General features: G+C 41.1%; 1 protein-coding gene across 1 annotated transcript; it reads left to right on the top strand.

Moving 5' to 3' along the window:
- The first annotated feature begins 10,507 nt into the window (after window positions 1–10,507).
- On the top strand, window positions 10,508–19,090 carry PCARE (photoreceptor cilium actin regulator). The gene is made up of 2 exons (XM_085307857.1): window positions 10,508–14,265; window positions 18,961–19,090. The coding sequence occupies exons 1-2, from the start codon at window positions 10,508–10,510 to the stop codon at window positions 19,088–19,090; spliced, it is 3,888 nt and encodes a 1,295-aa protein (XP_085163983.1).
- Window positions 19,091–23,283: the final 4,193 nt, after the last annotated feature.

Raw genomic sequence — 23,283 nt, 5'->3', positions numbered from 1 at the left:
CGGCTGCCCCGGGCGGCGCGAGGCTCCTGCAGCGGCGGCGCGGAGGCCGAAAGGGCTTTTTCCGCCTCGAAACGCGTTTCGGAACCAGATCGCTGCTCTGCTTATTACTAAATGGAACAAAGCCGCCTGCTCGGTGCTGCAGTAGTAACCGTGCGCTGCCTTTTCTTAACGGTGCGCATCCAAGTCCGGCTTTCCTGCTGCGTTCGCTTACTGCGACTCGGCTCACTAAACCGGTGTCCCCCTTTGCCTTCCTCCTCCTTACTCTGTAGCTGCCAGCGGCGATGCATCGCTGCAGAGGGACGCGGGCTGTAACTCAATACTCAGGCGCATCTGCCTGTGCCGGGATAGACTCGGCTAGAATTTCCAGCCAGCGTTATTAAAAGGTACTGCTACTTAGGCTGTACGTTTCTTAAAACATAGACAGTTCTTCGCAGCCCTGTGTGATTACAGAGGACGTATCTTAAAATATACCACCCTTCACAAAGCAGAAGGTCCTGGGCGACWGCGAGCCTGCGCTGGAGCAGCATTAACTTGCTGGATGCGCAGGCAGATTCCGGCTCCTGTTTTTCCTGGGTAGGTTAGGCCTGGGAGCTGGACAGGATGACTTACAGGACACATCTGTCACCTTAATCCACTGCACCTGCCGCRTGCACCCGACACAGGGACTGGAGCATTTAACCAGCACAGCAGYGCTCAAAAGCAAAGCCAAGGGAAAGTAAAAGGCCCCCAAACTGCAGCTCAGAGCGCTGTGATCTGTGGAGAAGGAGGCACGGCCAGGAGGACAATGTGGGCAGAGTGGTAAGACGTAATCCACTTCTCACTYGAGGAGTTCAGATGCCACCTAAGCGTGATGGCTTTAAACTAAAACRTGCATGCACTGACAGCTGTGTAAAGCAACATGCTTAAGGTCATRCATCAATCACAGGTAAATTTAAGCACAAACCCAGAAATCTGGACTTCCCAGTTATTGTAGTAAACGGTCAGAGGAGTGAAAGTAGCAACATATAAGTAGGCTATTGAGAGGGGTGCTTATCCAGCACTTTAAACAGAGTAGAGATCTCAGTCCCAACATTGCTAATCTCTAAGCAACCCATGCAGTGGTAAAACCGTTTTCATACAGCTTAAGCCCAGGATATTGAAGGGGAATTTGACTTGGTAAAAGGTCAAACAAGTCCTTCTACTCAATGAGGGTCACCACTAATCAAGTATAACTGATACTGGTTTTAATCAACTTGTTACTGTTTTTCCTCATATGACTTGTGGAGGAGAGGGAAGATAAATAATGGGAATGACAACTGAAAATCACCACAGATGGAATAGTGTTTACTGTTTAAAGAAGTGGTAAGAGTCAAGAACTGTAGTGCATTCAAGTCCCAGAGACTGCAAAATTGAAAGATGTGGCACATGAAACTGCAGTTTTGATAGTAACCATGATACCAACTAACTGAAGAAAAGCTAACGTAATTTTTCCATTTCTTAAATGTGTTCCGTATTTCAGAAGAGGGCAGATAAAAGTTGTAATCCAAGAAAACACAGGCCTGCTACATTCACCTTAAAGGTACTTGAGCAAAGAATATGAATAAGTATAGCTGAAGACAAAGCGGGATGAAGTGCAAGCTGTGTGCTGACACAAAGCTTGTGTTTTGTGAGATGCTTGATTTTCTGGGCTAAGGAAATGTATTAGAATAGATACCACATAACAGACTTCAGTGAAGGACCTGAAATGRAAGTTACTGGCACTGTTGGAGCTACACTAGAATGTAAGAGAACTGCAACRTGGACAAAGCGCAAGGACAAGGGGAAACAGCATTGAGTAGAGTTGAATGGAAAGGACTGGGCTGAGAGGGGCTACTGGTGATGTCTTGGGGAAATCATTCTTGGAACTAATCTTGTTTCATATTTCCCTTYAGTGATTTTGGCACAAAAGTGTGCCAATGAGACAAAAAACAAAGAATTGTCATTAAACTGGAGTGAGCTAATAAGATCAGAGTAAGGGGTCATCATACAGAAATGACTAGCGAGGAGGGAAAAGATGCAACTATATTCAACAGTCACACACTGAGCATCGTTCACAGTGTATTTCAATTACACAAAAGCAAACAATCATCAAACAGGTATTCACATCCACAAGTTCAGCCATACTCTATGGCCACACTTCTTCAGAGAAGTTGTTAAACCAGCACATTCAGGAATAACTTACTAGTATGGTCAATGAAATGGACCATCTGCTTTATGGGGTTAAAAGAGCACAGCTTGTTTAGTGCAGCAAAATGAAGGCTGAGAGAGAGGACATGGTTGTCATCTGCCATAAACCATGGAGAGTGCTATGTAAATGCAAAGGTAACATTGAATATGAGGATAAAACTGAATATGAATACATTTATGTTAGAAAATAGAAGCAGATACCTAATAAAGCATCTCAGGTTCTAGAATATCCTGCTGGTTAAAGCACTAAAGGCAAAAATGCAAAATGAATCCAGTGACCTCGTGCTGTAGCCACAAGGGATACTGGATACCATTGCCCACTAAAACCCTGCCAGTCCCAAGTTCCACCTCCTTCCCCATGCAATGGAAATTAAATAAGACAAAAATCTTAAAACCTTATTCTGTACCTTTTTGTAATATCCTTTTCAGTATCTTGTTCTTACCAGGATATGAGTCTAAACAAAGGTCTGTTCAGCCTGTCCTGTCTGACTCACATTCAGTGATGCCATAGGCAGCACGGTTGTTTAGCAGCTGGAGAACTCGGATGTCTTGAACAATTGCAGCAGCTCTGAACAAATCAGGAGGAAGTGGGGGAAAACAATGCTTGTGAACAACAAGTCTTTTTTAAGTAAAATATTATTTCACTTTTTTTCTCCGGGGGGAGGGAATGGGGGCAGAAATAGTATATTACTAACCCAGTTCCTTCATTTTCACAAATAATTTCAGAGGGAAAGAATCATTTAAATGGCTATGGAAGATGCTGTAACTTCAAATGCCACCACTCTAGAGCAAGAATTAGGATAGCAAAGAGGTTTGAAACCAAGTATGCTTACATACCAATTTCAGCGCAGCTTTGGATTGCCTGGAAGACAGCCAGCATGTTCAAAAGACGACATATATTCTAGGAGAGAAAGAAAACATATATAGGAGCTACCTACCGAGCTAGGTGTGAAATAGGGAAGCTGTATATTCACCTGTGGTCAGGACATTTCTCTCCCACAGAAAAGGTTACCTGTCCTTGTCACTCTCTCCAGCCCTTCCCATCATTTCCCTACTTGGACTTTAGTGAAGCGCCTGAAATGGAAATGACTARCAATGCTGGAGCTAGACTAGAATTCAGGAGAACTGCAACATGGACAAAGTGTAAGCACAAGGGGAAAACACTGAGTAGAGTTGAATGGAAAGTACTGGGCTGAGAAGGGTTACTAGGGAAGTCCTGGGGAATCATTCTTGGAACTGATCTTGTCTCACATTTCCCTTTAATGATTTTACATGTCACCCCTCCCTCCCACCTCCAACATGCAATGTAAATTGTGGTTTCTAGTTTCAGCTAGATGCAGGCAAATTCCAGCTCTTCCCCATCTGCTACTTTCAGATTCCCAATCCTCAGAGCTCCACATCCTCAAATCTAGCACTTCCTCAAGATCTGTCCAGCTCTTCTTACTAGCAGCACAGGTAGAGAAAGGAGAAAATGCCTGGCAGGACTTGCAGCAGGACAGCATCACCGGCACACTATGCTGGCATTGAGCAGGAACGGCAGGTGTTGGTCTCCAGGCTACTTGCTAGTTGGACACGGTTTACAGAAGCTAGCAGTGCTCATAGCACAGCRTGAGACACACCCTGGGATGGGAAGCCAAGAGGAATGCTATATTCATCTCAGATTTCAGGGATTCCCTGAGATGCATTAGATAAAGGAACCCATTCCCTTTCTACGATAGAAACTTGGCTTTTCTCAAAAATGCTCCACAGCTACAAACCTTCTTTCATTTGTGAGTACTTATGTAACCRCTGCCGAGGATAAACAGGCCTGTTCCCTTTTAATTTTTTAATAATATTTCTGGAAATCTGTACCTGAAGCTTTCTGCTGTTTCACACAATTCTTGACCTTAATTCTTATATTTTGGCCAATCACTATCATTTTCTGTTTTAACTATTGAAACAAGCAGTGAATGTATTAGCTATGACAGATAGCAGGTATTTAAATACCCACAGATTTGTTAGCAATGAGAATCAGTGACCAATTCATTAGGATAAATGTTTCAAAAGCAATAAAGGCACACACAAATACATCTCACAAAGCTACTCCTGGCCTTGAGTGGTGTTAGTACCCATCAAAATTTTCTCARCTGCTGTGGGGCATCAACATCCCTGTACAGGTAAAGCTCTAAAATTGACTGTTTAATTTTCTACTAATATTTATTCTCCTGACAATTTCCTTATAAAGTATTATTACTGCAGGAACAGGCAGACTGCCTGTTTTTTCTTGCTCATCTACTGTTTAAAGAAAGACTCTGCTTTTGCAAAGCAAGTTTTTGAAAACATCAAGTACTTGGAGTTCAGTTTTATTTCTTCATATAGCTCACCTAGAACAATTTAAAAGTAGTTTTTTTTAAAAAAAAAAAAAAGACAAAAAAGGACATGAACTGTTTCAGATGGTCAGTTCTGAAAAGCTTATCCGACTCCCTGGTTTCAGTAAATTCTTTGCAACTAAACTTACTTCAAAAAAATGCCCTCTGTGGTATTTCTGCTGCTGTACCATCATCAGTGTGCTTCCATAGGGGAAACAGAACAAAACCTTGAAAGTAATTCTGCTAGTGATTACAGAAAGGAGAGCACCTGTGCCATCTCCCAGATCAGTGTCAGCTCTACAGGAGAAACTGAAATAAAAAGCAGTGATTTTTTTTATTTATTTGTTGACATCAAGACCAGCAGATATGATAGCTCTCTGGTTAAATTCGATTTGCTGATATTAATTTAAAAAGTTCATTTCAGAGTAAAAGAGCTCTTTAAAGTTGTGCATTTTTGTTTGTTTTCTTTTTTTTTTTAATCTCTCAGGTTCTACATAATCTCAGCAAATCAAAACTTGATTTTCCTCAAAAGTTATCCACAAATACACAAACGTAAAAGATTTTAACAAAGTGATTCAAGCATTTATGTGCATTCCCCTTTAAATCCTCCAGCCTCTCAAAAGCTGTCCCCTCATCTTTTTCCTCAATTCATAATTTTTCAGTTTATGCTAGTCAATGAATTTTGCACTGAAATTTCCTATGGTTTTTACCAACTGACCTTTCCATTCAATATGTCCCTAAAATCCACCCCACACAGACTGCACCTCTGGACTCTGAATACCGCGTTGCCATCAAGGTTAAGCCCTCATTCTGCCCTTTTCTAGGGCACTTCCAGTGCTGCTAGTCCCACATTCAAACTGGTCTTTGGTTTTTATTACTCTGTGCATAAACTGTGCCTGACAGCGCCCTTCAAAAGCCCTGTCTGACCATACAGCTTGCTCAAAATGAAAACACTGCTCGTCTTAACAGTAGGAAGAAAACATATGAAAGGAAGAGCAAACAGATTTTAAACAAAGTCCGCATGCACACTTGTTTCACCTAACCACAGCTGTGCTGCGTTCATGACGAAGCCAATCACACATTACACAAAGCCTCTTCTCCACRCCTCTAAATACCTCCTCTCTCAAGAGAGCAAATCGAAAGATGAAGGAAATTCTCTCTTAATCTTTAATTATCTCATCTTTGGTACACTCCTAGGTTCAGTTCATGAAGAACAGTTTTGTGTCGATTCAGGTTCGCAGCTAACAACACATAGGCATCCATGTGGACATGACCAGTTGTTTCCCTTTCAGTTTCTGTTCTGTAAACTGTAATGCTGTAAACCACAGTATTTCTATAGTAACTTGCTCACAAAAATATTTGTCTTTCTTTTCAACAATTTCCTCTACCTCTGCTTTTTACCTAAGAGGCATTTGTCTTCTCTTTTATTGTATGATCAGGAGGTAAAGGCAGTTTCCCTATATTTTATTCTTAAGTGCCTCAAATGTTCAAATTAACATATCATGCTTAACAATGAGAACATGGATGACAAAAAAAATACAATTCCAGAAGTGTTTGAAAAGAGGCATAAAGTTTCTGCTCTCTAACAGCAGCTGAAGTTTGGCACAATGTTAAATAGTTATATTGCATACATAAATAAACTGCAATTAAAGGCAGGACAAAATGTATCCCTTTATAAAAACATTTTATATAAGTTAAGATCTCCCAAATAAACCACGCATCTATTTTCAGTATGATTTGCATGACAGACTGGAAATAGCTAGGGGGAAAAAAGARTGACGGACAATCTTTCAAAGGAAAAGGGAAGGAAAGAAAGAGATCTTTCCAAATACAACAACCCACATGATGCTAATTGTTAAAGTTTCTGATGCCAGCAATGGATCTGTTGGAGCTGCTTTTCACAGAAAAACATTATGCAAKCTACATGAAGAGGTCTTTCAACTCTTACTGAAAATAAGAGATATATTAAGGCTAGCTCCTTGATCTGCTGTTTTCCTTGACTTCTTTATAAAGGGCTCGAACATCCTGACCTCTAGGATGCATAAATCTGCCCCATCTTCTTGAATCTATGAACACATTAGACRTGTTTAGACTCTCTTGCCTAAAAGGGAGTGCAAGAGAGCTGAGGCCACTGTGCAGAAACCACGTTGTGGGGAGACAAAGAAGTAGAAGAGACATGAGATACATCACTTGCAAGAAGCAGAGTCAGGAAGGAATTATCCATTGCTTTCCGAAAAAGCAGAGGGAAATGACTATACCATCAGGTATATTAAGAACAATTTATTTGTTCCAGAAAAAAAATATTTCAGAAAAAGCATACTGAGTTTTAAAAATGTTTTGGGATTCGTTATTGTGCCTTGCCCTAGTAAAACAAGGTGCTTTTGCTGCCACTGTTCAGAAAGAAAACTGAACAATAAGACTACATAGAATTATGACTTTCCATGCAGGCATTCTGCTATTATGGTCCAACACCACAGAATGAATCTTGTAAACAGTTTGTTAAAGTATGAGAATATTCTATAAGCTTGGCAGCCTGAAAAAAATTGAGGGAATCAGAGGAGACACCCACACCCAAACAGTTAGAGAGAGGACTGCAACCTAGAACAGTGAACTCCTACACAGCATCAGAGTTGTCTCTAACCTTTATGACACTGAGAAATGGCTACCTYCTGTAGAAAAGATGCACCTGGAAATTAAAATATGAATCCATTTAGGTCAGTTTGAGAAGCAGAGGGGGAAATTGGGGGTTATTGCTATCATCATCATCCACATACCACCTTTCAGAAAGAAAAACTTGGAAAAGATAACAAGGAAAACTTATCCTCAGTGGAGGAAGATCAGGTTAGGGAACAGTTAAATAAATTGGACATAAACAAGCCCACAGGACCTGACGGAATGCACCTACAAGTGCTAAGGAAGGCAGCCAGTGTCATTGCAAGGCCACTGTCAATAATCATTGAAAAGTAATGGCAACTGAGGAAAGTTTGAGGACTGAAAGAGATCAAGTGTCACTCCTGTCTTCAAGGAGAAGGATCTGGGGAACTACAAATCAGTTAACCTGGAGCTACAAATCAGTCAGCCTCACTTTGATCCCTGAAAAGGTACTGGAAAAAATAATCCTGGAAACAATTTCCAGACATGTGAAGGGTACAAAGGTGATTGAGAGCAGTTAGCATGGGTTTAGGAAGGGGAAATCATGCTTAACCAACCTAATAGCCCTCTGTTGGGCTTTTATGCAATGACTGGGCTGGTAGATGAGAGGAGAGCAGTGAATGTTATCTTCTTTACTTTARTAAGGCTTTTGACACAGTCTCCCTTGACATCCTCATAGGTAAAGTAATGAAGTGTGAGCTAGGWAACTAGACACCGAGGTGGGCTGAAAGCTGGCTAAACTGCTGGGCTCAAAGGGTTGGGATCAGCAGCATGAGGTCCAACTAGAGGGCATTGCTAGTGGTGTCCACCAGGGGTTGATTCTAGGTCCAACATTGTTTAACTCCTTCATTAGTATCCTGGGTAATAGGACAAAGTACACCCTCAGCAAGTTTGCCAATAATACAAAACGGGGAGTAGTGGCTGATGCACCAGAGTGTTGTGCTACTTTTCAGAGGGACCTCAACAGGCTGGAGAAATGGGCCAGAGGAACCTCATGAAGTTCAACAAAGGGAAATAAAAGGTCCTAGACCTGAGGAGGAATAATCTCATGCACCATTACATGCTGGGGGCTGACTGTTTGGAAAGCAGCTCTGCAGAGAAGGACTTGGGAGTCCTGGTGGACACCAAGTTGAGTGTGAGCCAGCAAGATGCCCTCGTGGCAGAGAAGGCCAACTGCATACTGCCTGCATGAGGAAGAGTACTGCCAGAAGGTAAAGCRGGATGATCCTTCACCTCTACTCAGCACTGGCCAGGCCCTATCTGGAGGTGATGGGTCCAGGTATGGGCTTCCCAGACAGAGAAATATGGTAGAGCAAGTCCAACAAAGGGCCACTGAGACTATTAAGAGCCTGGAACGTTTCTCGTATGAGGAAAGGCTGGGAGAGCTGTGACWGTTTAGCTGGAGAAAAGATGGCTTAGGAGGTATCAATGTTTATAAATACCTGATGCGTGGACGTAAAGAGGATGGAGCCAGGCTCTTCCCAGTGGTGCCCAGTGACAGGATGAGAGACAACAGGCACRAACTGGAATACAGGAAATTCCATCTGAACATAAGAAAACACTTTTTCACTGTGAGAGTGATCAGACACTGGAGCAGGTTGCCCAGAGAGGTTGTGGAGTCTTGGAGATACTAAAACCCACAATCCTGAGTAACCTGTTCTWGTTGACCTTGCTCTGAGCAGGGCATTGGACTATGCAATCTCCAGAGGTCCCTTCCAACCTCAGCTGTTCCRTGATTCTCTTTTCTGCTTCATCACAGCATTCCAAAGCCTATTCTGCCTTCTTTAATTTCTCTTTCRGAGTAGGATTTTTGAGAGAAAGGGAAGCAGCAATTAAGTGAAGTGGTAAAAAAGTGCGACAAAAGGAACAATTCTGTCCTGGTTTTAGAAGTGATTTGAAGAATAGTTCTAGATATTTTTTTCAGAACTGAGTATTTTTTTAACCTAGTATATCCGTTTAACTTTTTTCTTAGAGTTTTAACCCTTGAATTCTTGCAATTAAGAGAACTAACCCTTAGTTCATGAAAAAGAAATAAAGATAAGTTTTTCACTTTTGTGGTTGCAAAGAACATTAAAAATTTATCCCTAAGTAGTCACAGGAAGGAAGAAGTGAATTTTCATTTTAGAGATCTATGGTTTTATAGAAAACTATGATTTGATGTGGGGGGTTGCTTAATAGATAATTTTGAAAGCCTGAAGTTGGCTACTGAAGCTGTGATTTAACTTTTCCCAAATTAAGTTAGATGCTGTCACTGAATATTGAGCACTGTAGGATGTTTAATTCTCAGCATTTACAGTGACAACAAGTAAAAGGTACTTCCAATTTTTTTCAATCTGAAATTCTTCAGCTTAGATTCACTAGATTTAGACACCATCTTAACTGCATRTGCAAAAAATATTCCACTAATAGTATGCTATGCTATTGTGCAGTTCAGCTTCTCAGGTTGGGGAATTGTCTGAAAAAGGGGGGGAAAAAGAAAAAAACTTGCTATGAATGATCACCTGAGGGGAGGAGAAAACAAAACCTTGTTTGGAAGGCACAGAAAGAAAAAATAAATAGCTTGTCACTCACATACAGAGGAAAAACATTGAAGACCCTGAAGGTAGAAGTTTAACAGGCATCTCAAATCAATTTGATTCCATGTCTTGTACTTCCCAGTAGATACACACTCCGCCAAGGTCACCTTTCTCTTGGTTAAAGAGTATCAGTGGCATGTGCCACTTGTTCAAATAGTTTCCTTTTGAAAGGGTTTCAAAATAGTTTCTTCCTTTGGATCTCTGCATTCAATTGTACAGTATTTTTCTGTAATAAAGGAAAAAAGGATGGACTGTGTATCAAGGCAACAAGTTCTTTTGTCTCCCAATATAGTGTGGAARAAAATCTTCCTTTATAAATACAACATGGGTGCTGACTGGTTGGAGCCTGCTTAGCCTAACAAGCTTAAAATCTTATTTGTAGTGGACATCTGTCAAGACAGAAGCGAGGTACGCAAGTCCTCTTAATCCATTAGCTCTAAACCCATCAGAGCTTTCACACTCCTTTTCTGAATCAAAGAAGAAAATATGAGTGGAAACAGTACAATGGGATAGTGCACACCATCAAGACCAGATCTTCGGCCGTAGGCACATGAGACTTCAAGTAAACAACAACGCCAGCTGACAATGAAACTGGGATTGCAATGAAAACTTGTAAGAAAAAGGCTGGTTTGGAGTTCAGGATGAAACAGTGAGTTTGATTCTTTGTTGTGTTTTCCTTGGTCATTTAGATATTTAAGCAAAAATAAAGCCAAAGACAGAGAAAAGATGGGCTGCACACCCTCTCGCAGCGAGATTGCTAATAGTATTGCAAGAAATGGTCTTAAGGCTTTGAATAAACCCAAAGGTATTTGGCGTGTTGATCCAGGAGATAAAGGAATTCCATTGCTAGTTAAAGGTTCGTCTTGTTACACTATTGATGAATTTGGTCAGTACGAGATTCAGAGGAAGGACTGTCCAAGAGAAACTGAGGAGCAAATACCAGAGCAAGACAAAAAGGATCATTTCCAATTATCTTCCAAGGGTCATTCAGATCCCCAGATTGCCAGGGCAGAAAAGAAAACCGAGAGGACAGCCACAGATGCAGAAGCAGCTATGTCTGAACTTATTGAGTCCCAAAAACATATCACTGAGGACATACAGATCAGAAAGCAAAGCTCCTGTGAATCAGAAGCATCAACTTTCATTTGGGATGACAAGAATGAAAGCAATGGAAAGAAAATCTCAAAGAAAGGAAAAAAGCAAAAAAGTCATAAACTGGCAAAGCAAGGTCGACCTTGCAAAATTAAAGAAAAGTCCATTTTGCCTCAACATGAGACAGAGAAAAAGGTAGATTTCCCAGAACTGCTTGTTAAGGCTCATCAGAGTGCTTATGCCTACTTAAATCCCAACCTCTCCAAATATGAAGCTATCCTTCATATGGCCAACCAGGCTACACAAACTCAGCTCTTCTTGCAGCAGATGGTAAGCTTCCTGGTACTTCGCTTTGATGAAATCAACCAGCTCTTGGAAGAAATTGCCAATGATGGGGAAAATCTTCTCAAAAATATAGGTGGGAATCTAGCATGGCCAGCAGAAAAAGATTTGAAGGAGCACCCTGATCTCTTGCAACAATTACTGCAGTACACCGTCAATAAAATGCAGTTGCTCAATGGAACAGTGGCCTCCCTCACCTCTGATGCCCTTCAGGAGACATGCAGCTACCTGCAGTCTGCTGCAAGCAACTTGGAAGTAAAACTGAAAGCAAAGCAAAGTTTTGATGAGCGCCTGTTACAGACAATAAGCTTGCTCGAAGCCTCTACAGTGGGATCCTCCCTATCCCACAGTGATGATAGAACGCTCTACTCTGAGGACAGTGGCATTGGAGCAGACAATGAATCTATCAAAGACTTCAGTGCTCTCAGTCATCTTGGAAGACAAGCAAGCTGTGATTCCTGTGCACATGGCCATCTATCTGAAAAGCACATCAGAGCTGCACAGCACACTTGTGATGGGACAGCATCGCCAGGCTCAGCCACAGCCCATGACTCTGCAGTTGAAAGACATTTTAAAGATATATTTTACTCATCTGTTCAGAGTAGAGAAGTATCTTCTTGTCAGAGTAGAGTTCCAAAAGATGCTTCTACCATGCCTGAACATGCAAGCATGAACAAAAGCCATTCTTATAACTCCTTCCAGTCTGATTCTACTCAGGAAGGTGAACATTTCAAAATCTGTGAATCCACAGATTTTGCTTCTGATGATAACGAAGGGAGCACCCTTGGGGAGGATGATGACAGCACAAGTTTATCAGAGATGAGGAAGGATATTCTGCCAAGAAGGCCTCTATCTTCACCTGCGGTAACTGATAATACACAAAGGCAATCTACAAAGAGGACAGAGAATGCAGAGACAGAGGAAATGATTCTGAAGATGAAATATGCCATCAGTGAAAAAATCAAGTTTGTCCCAGCTAAATGTAAGCATAAGGAATGGATAGAGGATGAGAGTGGAAGGACAGTCCTAAGAGCAAGGCCCAGTACAGCAACGGGTAGCCAGAAAACCCTAGTGAAACAACGGCGGTCCAGGTCAGAGGAGTCTCTCAGAAGCCAGGCAGAGGACCCAACCCTTCTAGAGCTTCAAAGAACTCAAAAAGAGCTCAACAAAAGACTGGAAATGTTTTACAGAAACAAGGACTCAGACAGCAACCAGGAGCCTTGGAAATCAAGAACAGCATCTTATTTACAGGATGAGCATGTTGCGTCTAGATCCTCTAGCAAACTGAAGGCTTGCCTCTCAAAAAATTTCAGCATATTGCCTAACCAGGATAAAATCCCTTTGTATATGGTTGATCAAAATTCTGCCACTCATCTGGATGAAAGAGGAGGCAAGAAGCCCTTAAGATCTACTGTGTCTCCACAGGAGTCATCAGGCAGCAAAGATGACGAGCCTCGCGGAACACAAATCCTGAACAGCAGTAGCTGTGCCTCCCGTAAGTCTGTCAGAAAGCTTATTGAAACATTCAGTCCTACTGATGATCTTGTAAAAGACACACCTCTAAGATCTTTAGGACCAATAAAGTGCATCAGAAAATTTGGACTTCCAGTTATTCCACCTACTCCTCCCTTTCAGAAAAGCCTGGCACCTTTAAGTTTTAAGCATCGTATTTCACCAGAAGACGACATAAACCTTCGAAACACCGATGCAGTTTGTTCAAACTTCCCAAATGCCTTTCTTCCTGCACCAGCTGCAGAATTCAGCACAAAGGGTACAAAGGAGGATACTGATGAAGACACTGAAAATCTGCCGCCACCACCTCCTGAAATGTTAATGGACACTTCCTTTGGCTTATCTGAGTCTGAAGAAACTGCCAGAATAGAAGGAAGCTCTTCAGAAGATGCCAAAAAGCCTGCCAAAACAGAACTTCACACTACTAAGAGAGCACACATTTCCCCAAAAATCAAAGCTTCTCTCCAGTCCATTGACTTATTACCAAGTAAAAATATCAACAACCCCAATGTGATTGCTAATAAAGCCGTAAGGAATACTGGAGTGGATGAGAAACTTCGGAAATACTCTCTGGAGCTGAATCCTACGAATGTGCATGTCCCTAGCCAGGAAGAGATACTGGCAACCCAGAGAAAAGAGGCTGCAGATTTGTATAAGCAAACCCATAAAATTATTCCTCTTCAACATCCCAGTGAGGTTTCAAAAACAGATGGCAATAACTCAGAGAGCAAAGAGCCCAGTTCACTTGCAACTTCAGTGCAATACCAGAAGCATAGCTCTCCCAATTCACTGAGAAAAAATGAAAAAGGCTCAGCTTTTGTCAGGAAGGTCTCCCCAACAAGAACTCCTCCTTCTTCTCCACCAACTGAGAAACGGCTTTTCAGTCCACCTGCATATCACAGACACACTCTGCAGGCGTTTAACAATTCACAGCCGAGCTCACCTACCATGCAGAGGAAACCTAGCCCCCCAGCTAGCCCACGGGTGCCCAGCCCTCCGGTACAGAAGAAGCTGCCCTCTCCGCCAGCCCCACGGAAACTGTTCAGCCCACCTGCAGGGCTCCAGCAAAGCTCACCATCTCCACRCAGGCTGTCAGGTTCCCCAGTTGGCCGCAGGGATGCAAGCCCACCTCCATTCCCAGTCACTCCCTCCCCACCAGCCTCTCCATCTCGGTCATATAAGGGACTTAAAGCCAGTTTGGATACTGGGGATGAGCAGCAACCCTTCTCCTCAAAGAGAGGCAGCAATGTTGGTTCAATATTCTGCCCAGCGACTTCCTCCTTATTTGAAGCTAGACCTCCACCACCACTTGGCAAACCCACAGCAGAGGTCACAAGCCAGCCAGAAGCTCCCTCATTTCCCCAGAGGAGCAGCATGCTTCTCAGGCAGCCTGGAGACCGGCCCAGAAAGCTGTCTCAGAGYGCTGCCAATCCTCAGCCTTTTGTGAAGAGGAGTTTCTCCGACCGCCGGCCAGGGGTCCAGTTTCGTCTTCCTGCTCCTGTGTCAGCTGGCAGTGAACCTGCGCTTAATCAGGCAAGGTAGGAGGTACTTCCACCTTAGACCAAGGAGGAAGGGATATAGCACTATGTTAACTTTCTAAGTTTCTGGTGGGAATTTACTGTAGTTAAGATATTCCCAGGGAAGGGGCCCTGTTTATGTGCGAACAGGTGTCCAGGCAAGGACACCTATRCAACGTTGCCTTGCCCAGGATTTCAGCAGCCAGTCAGAACAAAGGAAAAGCTTTGCTTTCCACAGCTTGTTCAAGCCTTACACTGCCTGCTGTGACAGGCACCCTGGGGAGAATTCAGGGTCACCTTCATGGCACGACTGGGCCAGGGGATAAAAGACATCCACATTAAATTCTTGTAAGCTGTGAAATAACATTCAGATTATCAACATCTTTAAGCAACCATGAAAAGATAAAGTTGGGCTGAGAGAAAGGATATCATTCTTAACATCAGCCTCTGAGCCAATAAAACATTCAGCAGAATTCTATATTCAGGTATTTCAAACAGCCAGCAAGAATGACTGACATGTTACATGTAGGCAAGGATCTGTATGGACAGAATTATAGCCTGAAGTTTTGAGCTTGTCATGCAGGTTTTCAGATCTAGGCACTGAGTTCAAATCTGATGGGTCTGCAGCCCAAGCCTGCAAAGTGGAAAAATCTCCCAGGCTACCAGAGATCTGTTGCTCCAAAAAAAAAAAAAAAAAATCAGATTAAAGAAATTTAAACACAAACATGCAAATTCCATGCACCTAACAATTAGTGGACATTTTTGAAAAATCTAGGCTTATCTTTAAAATTGTTCCACCACTTGGAAAAAAAGTCACAAAAAAAGACTATGAAATGGAAATGAGTATTTGGGAAGTACTCTGAGAGCAGAGTAATAGCCTGCAAGTACAAAGTGTTGTTATTCTAGTTTCTCAGCATCTTAGTATGTTTAAGTTCATTAAGCTTTAAGCTACACAAGAGGATTAAGACCCTGCTAATGTAACTTTTCCTCACATGAGGAGTATTTTTACTCTTGCCTGCAGAAGAGCTGAAATCACTTGAGTAGTCCAGATGAGTAGGAATTGCAAGACCAATCCTAATGGGAAATAAARTCGCATTCACAAATGAACAAACACACAATGCATTGTGAGTAGAGAAATGAACTTGTCTACCAAAGTCAGGTGTCTAGGCATTCCTCTCCTGAGAACAAAATAAGAACCAAGTTTCTCACACTCACAAAAGAGGAATGTGCTGAACAAAGTATGAAAAAAAACCCAGGAAACACTAATAGTTTTGCATTCTGAGTTCTAATATTGCATTATACTCTGACATTCAAAGATTTCCTAAGAGAAATACACATTGTTGCATGGGTTTTCTGTTCTTGTAATGTACTGTGTGAATTAAGCTTTGTCTACTCCAAGGTCTACTACCTGAAATAAATGTTTTCAAAAGAGGTTTTAAATCAAACTTTGCAAGACAAAAGCCCTGGCAGCTTTATGGATCAATTTTAAAAACAGTTTCTTATAAATTGTTAGTTAATTCGTGTTTCAATGGTGTGTATTATCTATGTATTGTAGTCTGTCACAGCATGAAGAATAATGTTAAAAAGCACTATAAATCATCTCTTCATGAAAAAAATTGATATAAGTGTTATGAAATACAACATTTCTAGTTGTTTTGAAAGAATGAAATATATACTGAGCCAAATTCATCTTGCCTTTTACGCAAGTGGTTGTCAAGAGCCGTCCTACTGAATTAGTCCAAATTTATATCGGTATAAGTAAATGAGAAARTTATTCCATTAATTACCACATGCATTGCTTTAAGATGTAATACACCATTGTTTCTTTTCTTAAATTTAAGATAAGCTGCTTGGAGTAAACTTTTACAGCTCTTGCTTTGAATGCCTAATATAAACTTCATAGCAAATGTGCTGACAGGCAGAGATGTGCTGTTTTAGGAGCCTGCACACTGCAAAACTCTGAGAACCCCTGTCACCACTGCTGCTCATCTCTTGCTGCTGAGAACCAGCATGGTTGCCACAGCTTTGAGTTTGAGCCCTGTTCTTATGGTGGATGTCACTGACAGACTAACAGAGAAACCACCACACTCTGATCCATCTTGCTMCTTAAGTTCATTAACCACCTGAGACTTCCCCTCCTTCTCAATTCACTCAGCTGAGGGGGGAAAATTTCAGCTTTTTTCTCCAAACCAGAGGCTATGTTCCTGTTCCGCGTTTTGACGGTGTTTACATTTGATCTCAACTTTCCAAGCTATTCAGAGTCTCCTTTCCTTCATTCCTTCCCTTGCTCTTCCTCTCTGCCAGTTTAGCAATGCCTCTTCATGCTTTTAGACACATTTTCTCCCAGATGAGTGCTATGGCCCTCACCCTGCATACGATTCCTACCTTCCCTTAGGCTGCCAGTCCCCCATCCCTTTAGCAACCCGCTCAAAGCTCCTTTCCAGCTCCTCTATACACAGGAGCTTCTCTCAAAACGTGCACAATTTCCTCTGATGCTGACTACCGGACATGGAGAAAAGTCAGGAGACTGAGAAAAGAAATAGGCCAAGTGCAGAGAAAAAGGGATCCTCCRTCACCCAGAGGTGCATCCTTACCCAGCTGGCTTCTCCACAGCCAGAAATTTCCCCTTACTCCATATATATCTCCCTGCTCCTTTGATAGGTACCCCACTAAAGATAGGAAACAAAATCTTGAGTGTTTAACAAAGGCTTCAGAGATAATCATGCATATGTTATCCATTTTGTGGATAAACAATACTTTCATGTTACAGCATCTTAAAACAGCTACTGGCTGCTAACTTTTATCCTGAAGCAAAGCACCACAGAAGTCTGGTATTTTCTCCAAAGAAGTACATTGGCCTGGCACATTAGACAGATATTATGTGCTGTATGAGTAGAAGGTCTGGAAAAATGTAGAAAATCAAGAAAGTTAATAATCAAGAAAATACCTTTTTTTCATTTTAGACAAGTTCAAGCACTGGTCACGCTGCAGGAGGGAGGGGAACAGATGCAAATCTGCAATAGCATCCCTAACGGGTGAAACAATTTGAGAATCCCTGATTTAGCCAGTTTCTCAGGTGCTTCTGCATATTCTGGGATGTGTCCCTCCATTTATCCACACACAACTAAGACATCCATTTGCTGGGAAGCAGATTGCTAAAGATTAACCTGCAGGAGCTGGTACAAGCAACATGTTCCAGTGATCCATCAGGCAGCTGAGTCCGCTCTCCCACTCACTCTATTTTAGCAGCAACACCAAAACAGGAGGCAACTTTCCTCTCATTCTACTAGCTAGCATTGCCAGTATTAAATGTCAGTGCTGTATGTAGATTTGCAGGTTCTCCTGCACTCTCACTGTTCCCCTACAAGGCAGAAAGTGCTCCTTTCCCAAGTATATCTCCTTCCCATGTAATACTTTAAAGAATATCAAGACTTAAAATACCACTAGCACTAACTAGAACTGGAGCTAGAGCTTTCTTATTAATCTTAGGGCACTTGGAACAAGACTTTCAAGTTAAGGTTTCAGTGCTCAAGTCATTACAATTGATATATTGAGCAACCATGCTGGTTTCTAAGCTTGGTCATTTGATAACGATCAACAGTACTGGCGTATTATCAAGGTGTGTACAGTTGCTCTGCTTACAGAAATCCTTTTAATCTGTAATAGGATTTCTGTGTATGTAGTTAAAATATGATTTCATTGGTGCTGTTACTCTCAAGAGGTAGAGCAGAGATAAAAGATTAAATGTTACTGAGTTATTGTTCAAGGCAAGGGGTTCAGAAGGGATTTGGTTCAGTGAGTCAGGCCCAAAGCAAGCAGAGTAAGTGAGACTTTCTGCATTTGAGGATGTTTGAACTTGGATTAGAGCATTATGAATTGTCACAAATCTCTTCACCCAGCAATTCAAATCATTGAATCCAGGTCCCAGCAGGCTGAATACGAATATAACAGCTTATTTATAGTCAAAAGCTAATTCAGTTTAAGGCAATTTATGTACTAAAAAACCAAAAAATTATTCCCAAATAACTCTGAAGTATTTCCTTTTGTTTAACTTAAGCCACTCTTACTGCTTCACATTGCCCACAGAGTGAGATATTCAGGAATAGCTTTTCTGCTATAGCCAGACTTGATTTGTCAAAAGTGTAGGCAAAAATCTAAAACTCTAGAGATGTTCATTCAAGTTTATAGAGCTTGCCTATGTGACCTCAGGAACATCATTTACCCTTTCTGTATCTCACATTTCCTGTCTGCAAAGTGGCAGATTTATACCACCAGAGTATGTACCCCACAGTCATGTTGACATACTCAGAAATTACCGTAAGCAGGCTAAATATATATATATATATATATATATATATGTAACAGAGATAAAACCTTTCTTCCAGTGGAACTTGGATTTGGAATAAGACTTTTAGCTCAGACCTGTCTTTATCCACAGATGAACTCAAATTAATGCTGATCTCCTATTAAACATTCGAAATATTTACTTTCCAGGAGAGTTTTGGGAGAGGACAGTACAATGCATTTGGCATCACAAAGGAGGGAACGTGGAAAATAAAATCCAGATTGTGTATAACCATATACATAGAAGGAGACAGGGAATTACACAGTACTTGTGCAGCATTTGTGCATAGTGAGTTAACATGGTCTAATCAGCATTGTTTTAAAAAGCCATGATTCATTAGCCTCTTAACTTAAGCACCTTTCTTTCCGCAGCTTGGAGGAGAGCCCCAGAAAAGGAGGCGACTGTTGGAACAGCCTTGGTGTCTCTGACATCAAGGAGTCCAGCAGGTCAGCTTCTCACCCCGAGCTCTATGTTGTGGGCCAGCGACTGCAGAAAGAGTGACACCAGAAGCACCTTAGAAAACAGAAAGCACAAGCAAAATTGGGACCCTGGAGTGATGAAACAGCCTTACTCAAGCCTCCAAATCACTGCATTAGGCTTTACCAAAAGGAAGCAATGCAACTGCATTACATCTAGAAACCCAAACTGGCCCCAAACATCCTAATGAGCATCAGCAGAGTGGTAGCCAGTTGCTTCTCCTTTTGATGGTATTTTATGATTTAACTGAAAGATTTGCATTTAGCAAAAAAACATACTKATCAGTTTGGCAGGTGTGAAACAAATTAATTCTACTCAGAGCCTATAGCCAAATCCTTTGTTTCACTGTTTAGCTAAAGGAGTTGCAAACTTTCAGAAATAATTTTATTTGATGCGCTGTTTATTCATGAGGCATCACAGTTTCTGATAAGTAAAAAGTGGCTATTACGGTATTTCCCAGGGTGGGTAAAATCCTGGACCCACTGGATTCTATTACTAAAATAGCTCCAGCAAGGCCACAACTTTACGCTAGCTATTTATGAACATGCAGAGAGAGAATAAGATCAAATACAAGTTAAAAAGAAACCTTTTTTAYAGGAATAAAATAACAATATTATTCTCAGAAAAAGGCTTAGATCTTCTAAAGCACTTTTGACTATCACATAATCTCATCGCCCCCTAAATCCCAGGGTACAGGGTTTAATCCTGATTAGAGTGGTTTTGTAATAGCCCAATCAAACTACATTATAAATCCTAAGTCACCTAAGGACACATTATGTTTTGGTTTGGGTCTTTTTTGAAACAGAATGCTGGCATATAAGAGAATCCAATTCTCCCAGAAATAGATTTATATTCTTTCTGATTTATACAGTTTGAGGGGATTTATTGTAATTTTACTAGATAGTCTGGACAGATCATTGTTAAAACAAACAAAGAAGGAAAAAGTTATTTACAATTAGCTAATCCTAGGCTGTCACAGCACCTGCTAAAATGCTAAAATACAGTTTCATAATTTATTGGATCTTGCTCAAAGTACTAGTTTATCATCAGAATTAAGATACATCTTTTTAAATTAAAACTAGACATGTTTTCATTTTTTTACTGTACAAGATCCAGAAACAGCCATATATATTCCTGTTTACTAAGATTTTTTTCATTCTTTTCTATAGGTTAGTGTAGTATCTGGACACTTCACCTACACATAGAATTTTAAGCCTTCCTTCCCACTGTTGTAATGGGGAAACTGAGGCTTGTCTTATGCTGTACAAGGGACTTCTTTGGGTACTAAACTCCAAGTCTGATTCTACTGCCTTAATCACAACCATCCTTCAATAAGCTCAGTGCCATTTTATGCCACAGAAACAGAGAAACCTTAATCATGTTATTTAAGTGGGTATTGAATATAAAGTAGTAACTTGCAGAAAACAAGTAAAATGAGTGCTTTGAATCAGCAAGGGCTTGCAAGCTTGAGGTGACAAAGGGGCTTTTCTCAACACATCCACATTGTATGCACACAGACAAATGTGCCACCCCCAGTTAAAGTGGGAAATCATCAAGGAGGTACAGCAGAGATCATCAGCAGGACAAACTCTACAGGCATTTTCCCCTCTCATCAGTATTATAGCTCTCTAATGTCATAAAAATACAAATATATTTTGCGTATGTTTGGGGTTTGTCAGTTCTGCTGGTCAGTTCTCTGGTTTTATGCTGGAATTTCCTGCCATCCAAGATGAGTGATAACAGAAAGTGTTTGTTCGCATTCTCCAACACCAAATTATTCTCTGGTGCAAGAGCAACGCATAGGGAAACTCTTCCCTGCAACAACCAAGCTAGAAGTCTTATCATTCGCATGCTGGCCAGACATGGAAACAGCCAGTCTTTCCCCGAAAAACAGACTCCCTTGAAGACATGGTGCATGCACCGACAGCCTAGCACAGTGTCTTTCCAAGCGCTGACTATACCAGGAAGCTCATCAGCAAATGGGCTTCCACGTAAACACAGCAGTTTCTGAAGGGTTTTGGTATTGCTGTAAGGATGTCAAAGTGAACTAAGCATTACATTCAAGAAAGAGATCTTCTTCGGGAGTGATTCACGAAATTGCAGCATGGAATAACTACATGTAGCTAACTCTTCAATGCAGTTAGTGTACAGGGCTCCTGCAAACAAGGTGTTTGTCTTCAATTTGTATTGCAAGCAGGAGATTAAGAGTAACCTTAGTATGCAGCCCAGAGAAATAACAATTTAGGTAGCCGGTATTATTTTTTACACTATATTTTTTGTGGATAACGCTTGCATTTTTCATGAATTCAGCATTTCTGGAAACTTTTTGTTTTGTAAGATGATACTCAACTGGAAGATTTATTTTTTACTGATGTAAATAAAAGAGTTTTTAAATGTAAAATTTGAATATAATGTGTCCTATATTCTGTGTAGAATTGGCTTAAATATTCAACCCAATGTTATTTTGCTGATTCCTTGCTTAGTGCACTAACTAGTCTCCTGTGCTGTTACCTTCCTCCCCCACCCCCAGCACAAGCTAGACTTGTTTTGTATTTAACTAGAAATGCCTTTACATCAATTCCTTTACGCTGCACTTCCATTAACCAAATTAGTTCTTTTAGGCTACAAGATCCAGTCTGGACACAGACACTGCCTGATCAAAACTGGTCAGCCATGCTACCAGTGCTCCCACACGCTGATTTAAGCATGAGCCAGCCAACAATTTTGCACTCTGCTCAGTAGAAGTTCTAGCATAGGGGAGCGGTTTTAGTCCGAAGGGTTGAGACCAGAGCACAGTCAGTGCAGCAGAGTCTCACTGCAGAGGGGCTGAGCTCACAGCAAGGCAGTCTCAGTTTTACAGCCAAGATTTCATAGTGGTGAAAACAGCAGCTAATGACACCATGCCAACAGTGGCACTCTGTCTGCAGACCCTCAACAAGCTGGCAGCAGGCTTTGCTTCCAGCGACACTGCTCAAATCTTAAAGGTTTAAGGGACTTGTCATTTCACACTCTCAGCATCTAAAGATGACCAGTACATGAAACTACTACACAGTCCAGTTACTTCATCTGACTTCTTCCAATATCCCAGATATTAGTAATGCGATTGAGAATACAACACAAGTTATCAATAAAATCAGAAAATGACAGTGTTTGCACTTCTATATCTCTTAAAAACCAAAGCATTTTAGAATCAGTTAGGAAATCTTATAATTAAGATGAATTTCCTTAGAAGCTATCCCCTTGCAATAGGAAGAAAAGAAACCACATTAGAGAGAGGTGAAGTGGCTTATTCTTTGTGTCATGTCTCATCAAGTAGGAACTGTCAACATCTCCTGAAGAGAAATCCTTTTAAATTAGCAAGTCTTTAATCCTTCCACATCAGATACACTCCATGTCACCACGACTGCAGCTAGCATAGATGTATTYTGCAGGTATAAACTTCAAACTGAGATTTTTGATCTTGCTGTGAAAGATACTGAAGGTTTAATTATACTTGCAGCAGGGGTTAGGGGGATTCACTTCCATGTTATCTTCAAGTAATTGTGAAGGTCAACCACACAGATCCAGAACTGTATACTGGATCATCTGAAGATATGGGGCAAAGACCCCATGTTTGCATTTCTTGCCCACTGGTATTTTGGATTAATAATTAAAGAAGCATGTCAAAAAAGATTTGCAGCCTTAGCCAACAAATAGACAACAGGGCTAGGTGATCAAAACACAGGACCAGAGCTGTTCTTCCATTCCCATTTCTGTTCATCTCACATACACCTACCCTGCATGTAGCCTGTTTCACCACTGAAAATACAGAAGTGTCTGCAGTTTTCATTATCCATAATTTCTCTCCACTTTCCCAGTGTTCTGAATTTCAAYATCTCTCTTCTTACCTCTCCTCCTTTCCTGTTCGTTTCTCTTCCTGTACTAATATACAACACTGTGACTGCATTAAATAACCCTGTGAGGATTTCTGGAGATAGATTGTATGAAATAAACCCATTATCAAGGTTATTTTAAAGGAGAAAGGGATGTTAAGCCTATCTTCCTCCATGTGAATCCCTGCTGCTTTATTAAAGTTTTCCTTGAGGCATAGCTGAATTGATTATGTAGCAATTAAAGAGAAACTAAAAACTTCCAGTATTATAGAGACTGCTCTTCGTTTATTATTAATACTACTGAACCATTGGGCCTTGAGAATATAAATAAACCAAAGCTGAAGC

Source organism: Rhea americana, unplaced genomic scaffold (assembly GCF_003343005.1).
Source record: "Rhea americana isolate MKP2758 unplaced genomic scaffold, rheAme1 scaffold_265, whole genome shotgun sequence".
Lineage (NCBI taxonomy): Eukaryota > Metazoa > Chordata > Aves > Rheiformes > Rheidae > Rhea > Rhea americana.
This window is presented reverse-complemented; position numbering and strand designations above follow the sequence as displayed.